Consider the following 16,962-nt stretch of genomic DNA (forward strand, 5'->3'; position numbering starts at 1 on the left):
GTTGTCCGTGATGATCCATTTATAAGTGATTGCAAAATCCACAGTGGTTACTCTTGCGAACATCATTGCAAATTTCATTTTTGTTTCAATGCATTAAAAATTCAAAGTATTCTTATTGCAACTCTGGCTTTTGATAGCAGGGTTTTTGCTAATAGAAATAGAGTTTGTGAATTTCTGCTGACATGACATTCAACTACTGGTTTACTATGGACCGTAACAATGCCCTTGAGTGAGAGATCCATGGGTGTCTGCTTTATCTCAGAAATTATGTGCAATATAGACCGAGCTTGAAAGTAAACTAACCTGACTGAAATACAGGTATAATATACCTGGAAAAGACAGTAGTGATCTTAAAATGAAACCTTATAGAAAATAATGTATTGAATCAAAACCATTGCTTCGTCACAGATGGGAGACAAGTGACCGATTTAGGAGTCTTTGGGATCGGATGATGGAGAGACAAATATATAAACAGATGGTGTCTGTGGCTTTAAGATCAGATGAAAGGTATTGAGCCATCTTTACAAAAGCACACAGTATTGAAGACTGAAACTAGTTGAGAGGAGGAAGGTGAAACACTACACTGGAACGGTGTGATTGATGTCACTAGGATGCTTTGTTTTGCAAGTTGACCGCCATTTGAAGTTCCACTGGCGTCAAAGAACAGCATGGGGTTGAACTTCAGGGGTGCTACCAAGAATTTTTTTTTTTTTTTTGATGGGTGCCCTTCCTTTTACAGCAAGTCGTGCAAACACAGTGTATTGTTACTTTCTCGTCTTATGATTCCGATGATTGGAAGGTCCTTTACACGTAACCTGCACATTATTCTCAGCAATTAGCAATGACCTGAAAAAAAAAAACATCACAGTGTCATGGGACTCTCTTCACAAAATGGCATTTTCATTCTCATAGGAATACTCATTTCTGCTGCATCAGCAGAAAGTATAGAGGCCATGTCAACAGATTCAGGGAACAGATAATATGGGCAGATAGGTGGATAGGACAGTTTTTCCACGGTGGCAGAATCTTACAGTAGCCCCTGTAGCAAAAAATCTCCGGTTACGGGTGTCCCATTTCACTAGCTCAGGACAGTGGGCGACACGGGCCGTCCTTGTTTATCTGCCCTCCAGTTGCCTTTGTGTTTGCTAATCCTTTACTTTGCGTCCACTTGTCACCTTTTTCCTCATTGTCACTTTTGTTTCTCTTCAATCTATGATGTTTTCTTCCTATGCTACACGATCCTTTGACAGTAAATATTGACACGCAAGACAATATGGACCATTTGACTCGTTTTCATGAAAAGCGAGCGTCAGCAAATTTGGAACTGTAACAGCACTCTAGCGCCTTGTAGTGGACAGGTGTAGCATAACATTTTAAAGGCGCAACAAACTGGTTTTATGTAAAACAATGTGTTGATTGACTGAAATAGAAACAAAACAAAAGGGCCTGGTCTTTGGGGCCCAATAAAGTTAAGCACAAGGGGCACGGGATGGCTAGAACATTCTTTGTCTACTACAACTACTAGTCAAAATAGTAGTAAATGTTTTATGCCCTCTACTTCTTGTCTTTCCTTAGACATGTCAGTCCAAGGTGTTTGATCTCTCTGATGGGGTTTCTCAATACGCCTGGTTCCCGTGTGACGATGCCCGCAAGTCTCGGTGGGGATACCCAAACTTCTGGCTTAAGGTAACACCAGATTCATTTCCGTAATTTAATTGATTTAATGGATCAATTGGCACTGATGCAACATTTGAGTCATTCAGGTTTTAGTGTTATAAACCAACTAAAAATCCTTAGTGTTTTATATTTGTGTCTCCAACTGGATCTAATGTTGTAGACTTTTATGTTAGCATGCAAGATGGTGCAACAAGTGAATGAATTGTCAGTTTTGATGAGTGTTATTTGATTGCCACCTTAACATTTTAAACCAGGGCACCATGCGATGCAGCATCGCATCATATCCTAATTACAGTGGCTGCTTTCTTGAAACATACTGAAAAGATGCTTAAAACCTTAAACATACATCTTGGTTTTATAACACCCTGTGTTCGTGAACCATTAACTTTTAAGATTTTGCTGAAAAGAGGGAAAAATGCCTAAAAGAATGTAACCACATAATACAGTCACATTTATGGTGCAATATAAGCAACCTGAATATGGCTCAGAAGAAAACCACTTAATAGCGCAGTTAGTTTCGCTCATTGGAAATCTGGGCTTGTCTTCGTCTCTTATTCAGGCCCACTTTTCTCACCCGATGGTGGCGGCAGCGGTGATCATACACCTGGCGGCTGACGGGACGGGTTACATCGACCAGACTCAATGTAACATCACCGTTCAGCTGGTGGACACCAAAGAAGGAATCCATAGTCTTGGCAAGAACATTCACATACTATTTCTTCTGCGTGCAGTACGAATATTTGGTCTGTATTTGGTCAACAAAATCCCCAATTCTTCTTGGTCCTTCTTCACAGGTGAATGGCGACTGAGCTGCCGTACAAACCCGTTGGTGATTCCAGTGAGCCACGACTTATCGGTGGCCTTCTACCACACCAAGGCCATCCTGGTCATGTTCGCCTCCCGCCTGGTGGCCATCTCCGGTGTGGGTTTGCGCTCTTTCCAGTCCTTTGACCCCATCACCATCAGCAGCTGCCAGAGTAATGAGATCTACAACCCCACTGGTCAAAGGTGAGTAAGCAAAATGTGCCAACATACCACAGGCCGTACAATTGATTCCATATTGTCAAACTTTGCTGTCATCGTTTATTTCACGATACAATTGTAGTCTGACTAAAATTAGTAAATGTAATAATGTGTTTATGCCAAATAATGACGTGCAATACCAGAGGAATCAGACATGCTTCATTTACTCCAAATCAATCTGAGACACAATTCCGCGAATGTGCTAAACATTGCCTGTATTCACTGGGAAGTTTATTTATACGTCCCTGACGGACAAATTTCCTCTGACCAGAAATGATTCGTTTAACTCCCCAAAGTTTAGCAAAGCAGATGTCTCGATTTCCCCACAAAAACAAACAACTAGAATTGCCATTCAAGAAAATATGAATTGGAAAAATTATACATATATAATGTAGCACCCCAAAACTTGAATATAAACCACACAAAACACGGTTGAGGGTCACATGTCAGAATCTCATCGAATGCTAATCATCATTAAAGCCATCTTCACATAAAATAAGTGTAATTATTGTCTCCATGATTCTATTCAACTCCAACTGTTTATGAGCTTTGGTAGGTGCTGCTGTTCTTGTTAGCATCAGAGTTAGCTGTGTGTTTGTGTTTGTGTGTGTGTTCGTGCATGCGTGCGTGTGAGAGGATGTGTGGAAAGCCAACATGTGATGCAGCCAGCCACTTCAAATCAAAGTCCAACACCACCAACAATTGTTGATGTCATTCCTCTGGGTTGTTCATTGGACCACCAATGCGATTTTGTAGTAAAATTCGTTCTTTTGGAGATTTGGTACCAATTTGAATTCAAAACCTTTTTGAGTGACGAGTCACTGAACCACAAAAAAAGACAACATCCGACCGCACGTATAAAGGAACTCGCAGTGTTTACCCGATTGCCACACCGCTGTCACGCATGCAACTGTTCGCACTGATGATGCACACATATAGACACACAAACACTCAAAGCTCTTTATGCTGTTTGTCATGTGTCAAAAACTAAATTGATTTAGAACTATATCTGCAATGGATGCCAACACGTGGTGATTTAACTAACCATCATAGTCGAAAATGAATTTGACGCTTCATTTTGACCAAATTTCTCATTTTGTTAGCGTAGACGTCAGCTTTCGCAGAGGTCTCCCATTTTTGTGCGCCTCCATCTCCAGTGCTGCCTCGTTCACACACATTTCCTGTAACATTCCAAAACACCACATCCCTACCCCTCCACACCACCTCCCCTCATCCGCCCCCACTCGTTAACAACAGTAAAAAGCTATTAAACGTCACTTTGTGCACACCGTTCTCCCGTTCCGTTTTTTCGTGCCAGTCCACAGTTAAGTATTGAGTTATACGATGCACAAGGCTGAATATTGACTGGTTAAATCCAAATTTATGACAAAAGGATTCCAAGTACCAAAGAATATAAAGTACCTCCGGATTTCCTCCAATTCATTGTCCTCAACTGCTCTACTATTTTTCATCACCTTTATATTTGAACAGGATATTCTGAGCATAGTTCGGAAATTCCCTTGTTATTTTTTGCAAATACTTTATGTACAGTATTTATTTATTTGTTTTTTTCTTAACCAGGTAAGGCAATTGAGAGCAGTTACAATGCATACCTCTGGTTCAATGCCTTGCTCAAGGACACTTTGACAGCAGACAATGGGTGTCGGCATTCGAACCAACTGAGCGACAGCTGCTTCTGACTGGCTAAATCAGACTTTGATTGCATCATTATAGCGCCACATGTCGCCCTACCTTGCATATTTAAACATTTTATTTGGCCTAATTCCATTATGAACAATACATTTTTACGCTTGTCAGTTGCGGGATGGAACTATTGGGCATGGATGCATATAAATACGGTAGCCTACATACTACGTAGGCAGTCCGTGATTCAGTGGAAGGGGAAAAAGCACTTAAATAAGAAAGATTACAGCTAGAAGAGAGGCCGTAAAACAGAAATGGATGAAGAGATAAAACTCGAGATTAAATTTCTGCAGTCCAACACATGCGCACACACACAGTTTCTCTGTGGACCCCTATATGGTAGACTTGTAAAAAAAAAAAAAAAAACGTTGTCAGTTTGAGCGTGCAGGCATTTCACGAGCATGAAATGCCAACGCAGTGCTTGTATCTGCCACTCTTCATTCCGACATGTCACTCCACAATGTGTCGATCCCAGCCTTCACTTCTCCTCCTTCATATGCCAAATATGGCTGTCTTCTGTCTCCGTGTGGTTTATCGATCCACTATGTAAAGCAGTCATCGAGGGACAGATGTGGTCACTGACATTTTACATTGTTACTTCACCCACTTTCATTTGTGACTTATCATTTCACTCGTTCACTTTTTTCCCCTCCCCTCTATCTATCACCATCTTCGCAGTTGTGTGCATTATTCGTGCGAAGCCATCGACTGCCAGGAGCCCTTGATCCGCAATGCAGAGCTCAAGTGCAACAACGCCGGCCGCCATTTCTACAACGGCGACCGCTGCACCATCTCCTGCAACTCGGGATATGTCCTGCAGATCCACCAGGATGATGACATCATCAAGAGCCAGGTGATGCACAACATCGTCTGTACATAACAAAGAGCATATTGGGACATGCGTGCCAATGTGAATGCACACACGATGCAAACTTCAGCACACAAGTGGCCAGGGGAGAGCTTCTGCTTGCCTCTGCACTTCTTTTGTCACCTGCCAGTGCCACAGCCAGTCCCTCGGGTTGGGTGAGGTAGGGGGAAGGGGATGACATCATCCAGGTAGACATAGTGCGGCACTGAGGAGCTGGGGAGATGTCCACCCGGCGCCTCCTCTCTGCACATGTGAGCGCCTCATACCTGTTTAGTCCCTCGCCGAGAATGCTGCGCCATCACCTCAGACAGTCACTTTGTGTGCCTGTCGCTCTGCTGGGACCATGACATCATCGCATAGTGTCTGCTACCCCTCCCCTCCCTCTTTCACTCCCAGCCTCTCTCACTTCCTTTACGCATGCGTGTGCACACGCACACTCACACACGCATACACACACAGTGAAGCCACTGTTTAACTGCATAGATTTGCTACCGCGTCGGCACATAAAAGGCACTTGCATGTAGAAACCGACACGCATACGGGAAATTGCACTCAATGCCCTGCATAAACAAGATACACACAGATGCAGGCACATGCACTTCTACAAGTAAATAAACAAACAGGAGAGTTGACGCCATGCCGTAAAGCTGTAAAATTGGCTTCAAGATTCTGGAAAGGCCAGTATAAATGCTTTATCCCCCAATATGGCTAACGTTAAAGCCAGAATAATAAGAAACGAGATGAGATAACAAAGTGTCCAATGAGCTTTTATGCATAGCCACACGTGTATAATGATTAAAAAAAAGTGAGCAGACTTTCCCAGACTTTAGTAGGTATTGTTTCCTTTATAGCTGTCCCTGATGTGTCCTCTGCTCAATGACCCGGTCTGCACTGTACATGTGCATAAAGTGCCACATGGGAATAATTACACCAGTGGAGTGTGGCGGTGCATTTACGTCCACAAACACAATAGTTCCCCATTGAGTCTGAGCGCGTCGCTAATTGCATTAGGGTTTGATTGACGCCGTACTTCGTGGCTATTCATCAATGCCAATTCATTTAGTGCTAAATTATGCTTTGTTAGAGTGGCAGGGGCAGGTATATGTGGAGAAAGTGGAGGGGAGGGACAGCGGCAAATAGGAAAGACAGTAAGGTCTGCCCCATTTTGTGTACAGTTATTTAAATAGAGAAGGCTAACCTCAATCAAAATACTAAGATGTGTTAAGCAGGACCACCGAGGAAGATAAAAATGGGTTGTGGGTGCACCAGATGATGGATTTGTTTGAAGGAAATCACATCGTTATTCCATGTATACATTTAGGAGTCTTCATCATCACACATAAGACGTTTGGGCAAACTCTGACCTTGTGACATTTTTAGAAATGTGGCAAGTTTTCAAATCTTATTGCCATACTTCACCCAAATACAAAAAAAGTCAACTATAAAATATTTGTTGTATACACTGTTTAAATGTATTCACCATCATAGCCAATTTGAGGGCTTCATACTTGTGAAAAATTACCAGGATGAACCCTCTTGGAATTTTTTTTATTGGTGTTTAAGTGTCAACAAAACAGAAATTCGTTTGAGAAAATATTCCAGAATGTGTAACACTTTCATCAATTCTAAAACGATGACTTTCCTCAATTTCCCCAGTTCTTAAAAGAAACAACTACTGATATGATATTGAGACTCTCAGCCAGTTTGCTGTCTAAAGAACACAAAATGTATTATGGAATATTCAATGAGAAATATTAAGAAATACTGAAAAAAAAAAACCAAAAAAAAAAACTATTGATTGATCGTTCATTTATCCCATAGTCAATGAAGAAAATGATGTAGTCAAATGTCCAACCCCAGTCAGAGTCACTCTGGGGTCACTTCGAGGGTTTGGATCATTTCAGCGATGAGCCATGTTCCTCTTGACTCTTAAACTTGGCTACATATGTTCTTTAAGTAGGCAGACAGACAACCATGTGCCAAAAAACATCAACATAAATTTGCGAAATGATTTTCAAATGAGCCTTGTCCTGTCACTGGGGGCACCTAAATCACTCAGCTCACATGTCGCCGATAATAGAGCTGATGCTGCAAAGTAGTTGTGCTGACAGAATGATGTTTATAATTACTCTATAGAATGTGGTGGGGTTAATTGGGGGCGGATGTGGCTTTTTTTTTTTTTTCTTTTCACGCCTGGACAGCAGCGTACATTTGCCAAAACACTGGACAAACAAGACAAACGTGAAGGAGATTTAAGGCAGTCACTGTGAACGCCCATTCTTACATCCCAATTTCAAAAGCGAGCTGAGTCACGAGCCGTCGTTCCATTGCAAAGTCAAATCAAGTTCAACAACACAGAAGTTGAACAAAATAAAATATCAGATTGCTTTTATTCAAAGTGAAATTGTCTGTTTTCTATTGAAGAGAGCTCTGACTGTTAGTTTCTTGTGGTTGCGCCAACTGGCGAGCAATATGCTTGTGATTTGTGATCAAAATAAGCTTGTTCTTTTAATATTTTACATTATATCAGTTGGGGTAGGAAAGCCCCTTTGACTTTTTGAGGTCAATATTATTCTTAGACCAAATTGCTCATTTGAGTGCTTTCCCTTCCATACAAATTCACAAAGTCTTACTGGTGCGTTTATCTCGGTCAAAATTTGGGAGACGTTACCGGTATGAATTTAAAAAAAAAAAAAAAAGTCTCAGTAGTTGCAACTTAGTAGAACTACCAAATAGCGGCCATGTTTGGTTTGGGATTATGTTGCAGACAATAAAATCATGTCTGAAACTATATCTGGACCACCACTTGATGAAATACTATATATATTTTTTAAAAACTTATATATCTATTTTATATGACAATAATGTTAAAACGTTACTTTGCCTGCCATCCATGGCTTTGCTGACAGTTTAGACTCTGGTACACATTATTCAAAATAGAATTACTTTCAATGGGAAATTTCTATTTGAAAGTAAACAAAAAGTGTTTCATGGAATGAATTGTGGTTGCCTTGTTGCTCGAGTTGAAAAGTTTAACAGGCAGTGTCTTCTTATCTTCTTCCATTAGCCATTGTATCTTTATCACACTAAAAAAAAAAAAAAGATCCAGGAACACGTTCTTCTCTGGATATTTTCTTTCCCCCCCATCCGTACATTTAAGTTGTAAATGTTGCAGCTGTCTGTTTGCCATTTGAATTGCTTTCAAGTGGTCAGAGAACACTGAGTACTGGCACCACAACTGACTAATAGCCACGGTTTCTCATATAGACATCCCTTTCGGGCTCTACTGGCTTGTGGTAATACAACACGGCAACTTGAAAGTGCTCGGCGAGCTGAATTACGGCCGTACTGTATGTGATCAAGTCAGCCCGACTACATATTAGATTTAGAGTGTGACCAGAAGACCCTCTTAAGTCTCTTTAAGGCGGTGGTGCATGGTGTCAACGTGTGACCTGTAAATGTGTGTGGCCGTGCGAGGAGAGGGCCACTATAGGCTCCGTTCAGACAAATGCTGTGGAATGTCCCAGAGGCCATTACCTTCAGTACGGAATTAATGCGTATTAGACGCTGACATTATTTTAGTGAAAGGGCATTTGAAGTAGGAAGTCAGTCAGTTCATCTGAAGATGTCTTCTACTGCTTTTTGTCTTCTACTGCTAATTGCAGATACCTTTGAGTTAATTAAAATGTCTTTGCATAAGATAACGTATAAGCAGCTATAGCTAACTTGCTAAATAACAGAAAATATATCTAAAAAAACTAGTACCTACTACTACCAAAACTCTGGAGAGCTGAGGAGCTTCTGCTCTCTTATTGTCCCACCTCAGTAGATTCCAAACACTTTGACCCTCATCAAAGTTCTGGCCAAATTGGACCTTGCTAATTAAAAAATGCAACTCTGGCAAACTTAAATACCTCAGCTCTGTCATCACTATTTACCTCTTTCCAGTGACAGTTTTTGGGCTTCATTTTTTTAAAGCTTGTAAGTCAAACCAAAAACCTTCACACAAAAAGAGCTTTTTGCTAGTAATGCGACGCAGCAACACTCACTCTAATTAATTTCAGAAGTATGTTTGAATCTTTGCTTGAACTTGTATCGAATTTCAAAAATATTCCCTGTACAGCTATTCGGGGTTTTAGACCGATTCATTCCAATTAATTTTATTCGGAAATTAATTTTGAAAATTGGAGCTTGTTGCGGTACCGCCGCAGAGCAACACATGGGGTTCTTCGTTTTAGATATACAGTTGCTTCCAGCTAAAATATCCGTCTGCACCATGTTTGCGGATTTTATAACCCGAAAAGGTTATTATGTGCTTAAATCCTTCAGTGGTTCTGGTTCCTTCTCTCATTCATTAGGTTACAATGAGAGCTTATATTGTTGCCAAAGTCAAAATCCTTACTGTGTTTTGTCACTCAAAGACTCTCTGATGTTACTGTTTTTTCTGCACACAAATCATTTTATTTTTTTTCACAACAGCGGTTGGCTAGACATCAAGTCAACCTCAGCCAAAATACCAGCGGGAGTCCTTTTTATTGTACAATACAAGTTTCAAGTCTACGCGTGTCCAAATTTATACTGAAAATGTGTTTCCTTTGCTGTTTTAGTGCGTCAAATCATCAACATAATGAACAGGATAATGACATATAGGTTGTTTCCATCAAACCATTCCAAATGTGGTACTTCTATATAGCGCCATTGGAACGTATTAACAAAATACAAGTGCAGTATATAGGCCGCAGCCATACTTTTCACATGTGCTCATGTGTTTGTGTGCCGCTTAAGGAAAAGCTCTGGCTCGAATGAAAATGTCGTCCTTCTGTTGGTTCTTGTGTCTAATAGGCTGCCTGGCTTGAATTAGGCAGAGTGGCCAAAGGTTGTTAAAGTGGCTACTGGAGGAGCGCTAGTCAGCTGTAAAGTTTTTAAAGGAGGGAAACTTCCCACAAATTTACACGCACAGCGGCACTCGCAGCCTTACGTGCCCTATAGCAGCCTACCACAGACCTTTAACAGCACTCAATATTGTCATCGGATGGCTTTCCTTTGCGTTTGAAGAACCTTGCATGCATACTCTTTGTAATCATATTAGCTCCCGGGGGATTAATGACTCCCTTTTACGGCGGCCTCGCTCACATGGGACGCATGTGTTGCGTTCTAAGCATTTGGGAGTTTATTTATTTGGGGTGAACCTGATACTGTTATGCAGTGTCATATGCTGGGATCCAGATGAAAGATCAAAAATTAATGACGGCAGAGAAATAAGGGGTTTCTGTTGCAAAAGAAAAGTCTGCTCAATTGAATGACGTTTATATTTGGACACTCTTTAAAGGGGAAAACAAAAAGTGGAGAAATTTATGTTAAAAACACAGATTTTCCTTTATTTAGTCTGAGTCGGCGACGGATGTCAAAATGATAAAAGGTTCCCAGCTTTGTTGCGAGATTTGTTGGCGTGGTTATAAATCTAAGCATTCCCGTTGTGTAACATGTTGCGAGTTAATAGGAAAGGATGAAAACACTTGAGGTTTGGACGGCGCTCCGCATTTTGCTCTCATCCCTCTCAATAGAATACCACAAGCCAACTAATATAAAGGAATCCAAACTATTTCTATTAGGGTATCAAGCCAATCAGAAATTTCGATTTGGAGAAATTTTATAACTGTTGTTTATCCCTCCCCTCATTTTTTTTTCACTCAGCTTCAGTGTATGAACACCAACCCTATGCGTGCATGCGCCTGCCGCCAAACATTTGTATAATAGTGCAAGTTTTATAAATGCTTGTCTGGCTCCTTTGTGTTCCGTTGTGTCCTCTTCCATTTCACCAGCCTTCGAGTCCCCAATCGCTCTCAGTGCAATCAGTCAACTTGAAGGTCTGACGTCGTTTTTTTGTTTGAGAATCCCAGACTGGCGGGATTTAGATTTATGGATATCAGTCAGCTGTCAATCAATAAATCATGCCGCTAAGCTAAGGGCATTAGCTTGGTAGGTCAAATCTGTGTATGTGTCATTGAGCCATCTTTTTGTATTTCTATCCACCAGACAAAAAAAAAAATGGGCTGTCTGTCAAAAGAAATTGAGGCACCAAAACCGATTGAATTTCTGTAGAAACATCCAGTGTGTGTTTGTGTGTGAGTGCTTCCCAGAAATTGACACACTGCTACCTAGGTCAGCCTGCATTGTGTTAGCGCTGAGGTGTTAGGTGCACTTGTAGGATATCAGTTGTCTAAATGGTGCAACTTGCAAATGTCCTGTTGGTTACTTGAACTGCTGAGTGGCCAGTGCGGCTTACCGACGTGCCGTAAGCGAAGCTCAATCGGATTTTGTTAGGCGACATGCTTATAAAAGCATATATCGGACAGCGATTCACTATCATCAACGAGCAAACGTCAATTCGTTGGGTTATTGCGTCTTGAAGTCAAAAATTGCACCGGGTAAAACACTAAAAGTAGCAGTAACCTTTAAGGACCTTTGACTTCAGCAACCTCATCCATCCTGTTTCGAGATATTATTAAAAATGAATAGGTGTCTTGTTTAAGTCAGCTGGGATCACTGGTTAACCCTAAAAAAATAACAAAAACAATGAGTTTCTTTCGCATGTAAGTGATATTAAAAAATGGTTTACGACAGTTCTGATATGCAACCTTTTGATCTTATGAATGGCGCCAGTCTGTTTACATTGTACATTTACCATATACAAGCGTACTACTACCAAATGATACTCTTCTGAAAATTGGGAAGCATAAGATATTGCTTTACAAAGAAACTAGTAGAACAACTTTTGAAACGATACCCTGTGCTCCTTTGCAGTCTGACTCTTTGGTGACCATAACCTGCGCAAACGGCAAATGGAACAAACAGGTGTCATGCGAGCCAGTCGACTGCGGTCTGCCTGACAAATATCACGTTCATCCGGCCAATTTCAACTTCCCCGAGGGAACCACCTATGGCAAGAAGAGCACTTTCCAGTGTCGCGAACCCGCCCAGCTTGTAGGTGAGTGGCCTCGTCGTGCTCGTGCATGTATAGATGTTTTTTTTCAGCCTGCCCTTAAAATACCTTTGGCGAGGTTTGCTTGGGAAAGATGGCATAAACTTAAGTGCAATCTTGGGAGTGTCAGACAAGCAAACAGATGAGGCCCGTGTCTTCTCTTACATTGTTTTCATTTTTAAATTTTAATGCGCATTAGGATCCTGGTAAGTTCTGCATTTTTCAGAGTCTAGTGGGAGAGATACAAAGCAAGATGACACGACTTTTACAGGCAACTGAACATCTCATGACTGGTCCTTCAATCTACATGTTTTCGTCTGTTGATCAGGTACCAACAACACGTTGACCTGCTTGGAGGATGGGCTATGGTCCTTTCCGGAGGCTCTCTGCGAGCTTCGCTGCCCTGCTCCTCCGCCCGTGCCCAACGCCGTGCTGCAGACTAAACGCTGCAATGAGACGGGCCTCAAAGTGGGAACACTGTGCAAGTACAAATGCAGGCCGGGCTATCATGTGACCAATAAACCCAAGAGGTAAAGAAGCAAATGGTCATTGATGAACGAATCTTTTGTCCCCACAAACAGAATTGTGGTGAATAGAAACAGATTATTTGAAACGTTCTCTAATTTCCTCATCATAATTTAAATTTTTGCAGGCGAGCGTTTAAACGTCAGTGCACCGAAGACGGCAGTTGGCTGGAGGGGGCCTGCGAACCGGTGACTTGCGACCCCCCGCCACCAACCTTCCATGATTCCTACCACTGCACCGACGGCTTCCGCTTCGACAGCGTTTGCCGACTTAACTGCTCTGACCCGGCCGGTAATAGCGCTAATGCCGTCACTGGAGGCTCCGCCCACACGGTGAGGCTGCTGCACGCTCCATGCAAGCAGGTCTGTCCATCTCTTGCCTCTCTTTCTATTCTTTATTGCGCTTTTTGTGTGTGTGTCTATCATGTGTCATTTGTAGAGCAACAAAACATTGCCTTTGTCTTGGATTTCTTTCCTCTTTTTGAGTGTTTTGTACTTTGAAGGCTTTATGCAAAAAGAGATAAATCGATGAACTAAAATAAATACATGGACGGGTAGATAATTAGCTCATGGATGGGTAGATTATTTTTAAAAAATTAAAATACTACGGTAAAAAAATCAATTAAAATACTGTATATTAATTACTTTTTCTAATTGATTTTTCATTGATTATAATTAATTGGAAAAATGAAAACATTTGTAATTTAAAAATGAGTTAAAATATTCTAAATGCAAACTGGTATCATATTAGTTAGCTTCCTAAATAATTAAGATAATAATTATTTTTAGAGTTATGATATATCTATATTAGTAACACCATAAATTTAACTTAATCGGCTTAATACCCCCCCACGAGTCTTAATATAAAGACATTTGGAGGCACAGTTTAAGAGAGATCCTAATTTGTGCCTCAGTGCTTAAAGCACCGTAGAAGAACCTGAGAGCTTTAATCTTTTGTCCGTATTGTGTAAAACAGACAATATTGTCAACTAAACACATGCTATAAACAGTTCTCTGATAAGTTCCTCGTATAGATATTTAATGAAACCGACTTGCCCCCATAGTACCTGCCATCTTTTATCGGGTAGTCCTTACATTGTTTTCAGGTTAGTCGACTCCCGTAGCACCCCTTAGTTTGATGCTGCTCTATTCAGAAGGCTATTGATTTCCACAACAACACTGCTTGCCTTGGAATTCTGAAATGTATACACCTCTTAATCTGCTCGGCCTCTCAGGCCTCGTGGCTTGGATGCCTGATAAAAGTTGGATTGTATTTCCCTGCTTTTGCAACGAGATGCCAGCATAATGTCCTCGCGTAATGTCCTCGTCCTGCCAGTCGGTTGAGCGTGTCCGTGTTGTTTTTGCAGGGCGCGAGCGCCAACGCGATCCGCTGTAGGAAGGACGGCAACTGGACGGGGTCCTTCCGCCTCTGCCCCAATATCAAAGGCCAGTGTTCCTTACCTCAAAACCTGCATTACAGCCTTCAGTACTCATGCAGGCGAGGTCATGGCATAGGTGGGTATGCACTCAGAGATCAGCTGTCTTTATTAATCATGTCAACTTTTTTGCTCGCATCACTGTTTCTGACAATCTCCAAGGGACTTATATCATTACTTGAATCTGCATTACAAAGTACTTTCGTGGTAGGGTTAGCATCAGCCAACCGAAAGTGTTTCTGTGGTGTTCTGCTAATAAGCTAGGATGAAAATAATTAGCTGAAAACAACCACTTGGAGTGGTCGTACTAATTAACTGATTCAGTTGACTTGATTGTTGATTAATGGAGTCATGAAGCAATTTAGACCAAGATGAGTGCACTACTTGGTTGTAACCAGCAGAAGTGCTGTCATCAACATCATCAAATGCCCATTGCTAAAATGTTGGATTTTTTTTGTCTGGATTTCCCGTCACGTGCAGGCGAGGAGTGTGAGCTGTCGTGCAGGGAGAGCAACAACGACGTGGTGATCCTCCCTAGCAACATGACGGCAGAGAGTGTACTCAAGGAGCACTGGAGGAACCCGCACAAGGTCAAGGTACGTTGGAGGAGCGTGTCCACTTCACCGTTGTGACAGACGCACTTGACAAAGCCCTGTGATCACAACTCTCCTTTAAGGAATTTGCCGCCTGGTGTCGATATCCTTGCTCCATCGGTCGAAATTCGAAAAAGGCCCACGTGTGCCTGCCTTTTATCTTCCGCCGTGACCAAATGTTTTGATTTGAAACATGGCAACCCCTCAGACATTTTTCAGAACATGGTGTTACCGTCTAGCGTGGTCGTTATAGTGCTTGAGCCGACTGCTATTTTTGGGATATGCAGACAAGTCACACCTGTGCAAACGTTCAATTTTTGTGTGTGTCATACTGGAATAAATTACAGAAATTGAGTCAAATAATGTTATAGACGTTAGGTTGAGCAGGAAAGGTTTAAGGTTTGGGTTGGGTTAAGGATTACAAATATGTCTAGCGTTAAGAGTTAGAAGTTAGGCGTAACGTTCATGTTTAGTGTTCACATCAAAATTTAAGTTTACTATATATAGGGTTAGAGTTGGGGTGAATGTTAGGGTTAAGCATTTTGCATTCATCCTAACCTAACCTAACCTAACCTAACCTAACCTAACCTAACCTAACCTAACCCTAACAGTCATCTCAATAGTTTACAGAAACGGTCCCAATTTATATGTGGATCTGGGTGTCTCTGGGCCACATCAAGTATTCCACAAAAAAGGGTTCAAAAAGTACAACTAATCCAGTCTTCTCAACATTTATTTATAACAGTTCAGAAAATTAACGGCCCCTCAGAACAAACACAAGATTGATGACCCTGTCCCCCATAGCGTATTCCGCAACATGTCTTGTTGAATAATGACATCTGATTTCTTGAGCAATGCAACTTTCTCCGTACATTGAAGAAATGTGAGGGGGAAAATAAAATAAATAAAATAAAACGGTCCAGCTCCTATTTTTTTTTAAATTGGCTGTTCTTGTTGCTGATATTTTCTTCACGTTAGGTTTTATAGTCATGACTAGGACTGGGTGAAAGAATATCTTTTCATGCCACTTGTTGTCAATTTTGGAATTGCATTTCGCCAAACGCTGTCATGAGCCTGAGCTATGGGCTACAAAAAGCTCAGGGCAATATCAAAAAAGGTTGGGGCCCCACTGGCGTTAAACTTTGATGTCAAGTAGGGGGCCGCAAAATATCATCCTGTGAGCCACAAATTGCCCCCAGGCGGCAAGTTTGAAACCCGTGCTGTATGGTATAAGAGTAGTATCACATTTAATGATGATCCATCCATCCATCCATCCATTTTCTATACCGCTTGTCCCTATGGAGGTCGTGGGCGTGCTGGAGCCTATCCCAGCATTGCTTTGTTTAGTTTTTGATAGGGAAAGTTGAGGGGACACTGATGTGGAAAGAATCACACTATTTATGTGTTGGTGTGCTTTCCCTCCTACAACCCATTTCGTATGCTTTCAGAGTCACGCTGAGTCAGCAGTGGGCTGGGCCACGAGGACATGAAATGATCTGTTTTTCATGGGTGTACGTAATTGATATGATTTGTGCTCAGTGGTAAATTGAGCCTGTGCTGTTGGAGGGCGCCGCAATGGATTGCATACAAGTAAATCCGTAAAGAGATAGCGGTCATATGCCAGAAGGTTGAGTGCGTCCTGGGAGCCAAAGCTCAGCATTGACATTGTTTGTTACTTTAGCGGGAAGATGATTTATTAACTATTACTTTGACATACAGTCAGTTGCCCGAAAGTCAATGAAGTGTGTGTATCTAAAGGATTGACTTAAGTGTGTGTATCTTATTCCACAGACAAAAAGGACGATCAACAGGAACTTTTGTAGCCAAGCGTTAAAACGCATCTTTGTCCTCTAAAATGTAGTAAGAAAATTAAAATACAAAAAGAAAATATATCTTAACCCTAAAACACCACTTTTGCCATTGGACACAAAGTTCGGTGAACCATCAGAAGAAGACACTGGCGTAGCTATAGAGGTGGGGCACAAGGGCACTGCCCCCCCCCCCCCCCCCCCTTGAAATATGCTTGCACACACTTGGTGCCAGGCCAGATAATTGACATTGGCCCATTTTTTTCCTTTTTTCAAAAATAAATTTCAACATTTCCACGTCTCTCGAAAAGAATAAACAATGAATCTCTTTTCTAAAAAATGTTGTG

The 16,962-nt window shown here is 41.5% G+C and overlaps 1 protein-coding gene across 2 annotated transcripts in view; it reads left to right on the forward strand.

The window, feature by feature from the left end:
- pappaa (pregnancy-associated plasma protein A, pappalysin 1a) overlaps positions 1–16,962 on the forward strand; it is a 71,666-nt gene that overhangs the window by 40,611 nt on the left and 14,093 nt on the right. The window contains exons 11-19 of one of the 2 annotated variants that reach the window (XM_037265534.1): positions 1,576–1,686; positions 2,237–2,372; positions 2,472–2,685; positions 5,083–5,257; positions 12,077–12,260; positions 12,583–12,784; positions 12,907–13,111; positions 14,146–14,293; positions 14,695–14,810. In XM_037265534.1, coding sequence (XP_037121429.1) covers positions 1,576–1,686; positions 2,237–2,372; positions 2,472–2,685; positions 5,083–5,257; positions 12,077–12,260; positions 12,583–12,784; positions 12,907–13,111; positions 14,146–14,293; positions 14,695–14,810 — 1,491 coding nt within the window. Of the gene's footprint in view, positions 1–1,575; positions 1,687–2,236; positions 2,373–2,471; positions 2,686–5,082; positions 5,258–12,076; positions 12,261–12,582; positions 12,785–12,906; positions 13,142–14,145; positions 14,294–14,694; positions 14,811–16,962 lie in introns of both variants that reach the window. The other variant, XM_037265533.1, reaches the window with a different exon arrangement.

The sequence above is a fragment of the Syngnathus acus genome, chromosome 12 (assembly GCF_901709675.1).
Source record: "Syngnathus acus chromosome 12, fSynAcu1.2, whole genome shotgun sequence".
In the NCBI taxonomy this organism is placed as follows: domain Eukaryota; kingdom Metazoa; phylum Chordata; class Actinopteri; order Syngnathiformes; family Syngnathidae; genus Syngnathus; species Syngnathus acus.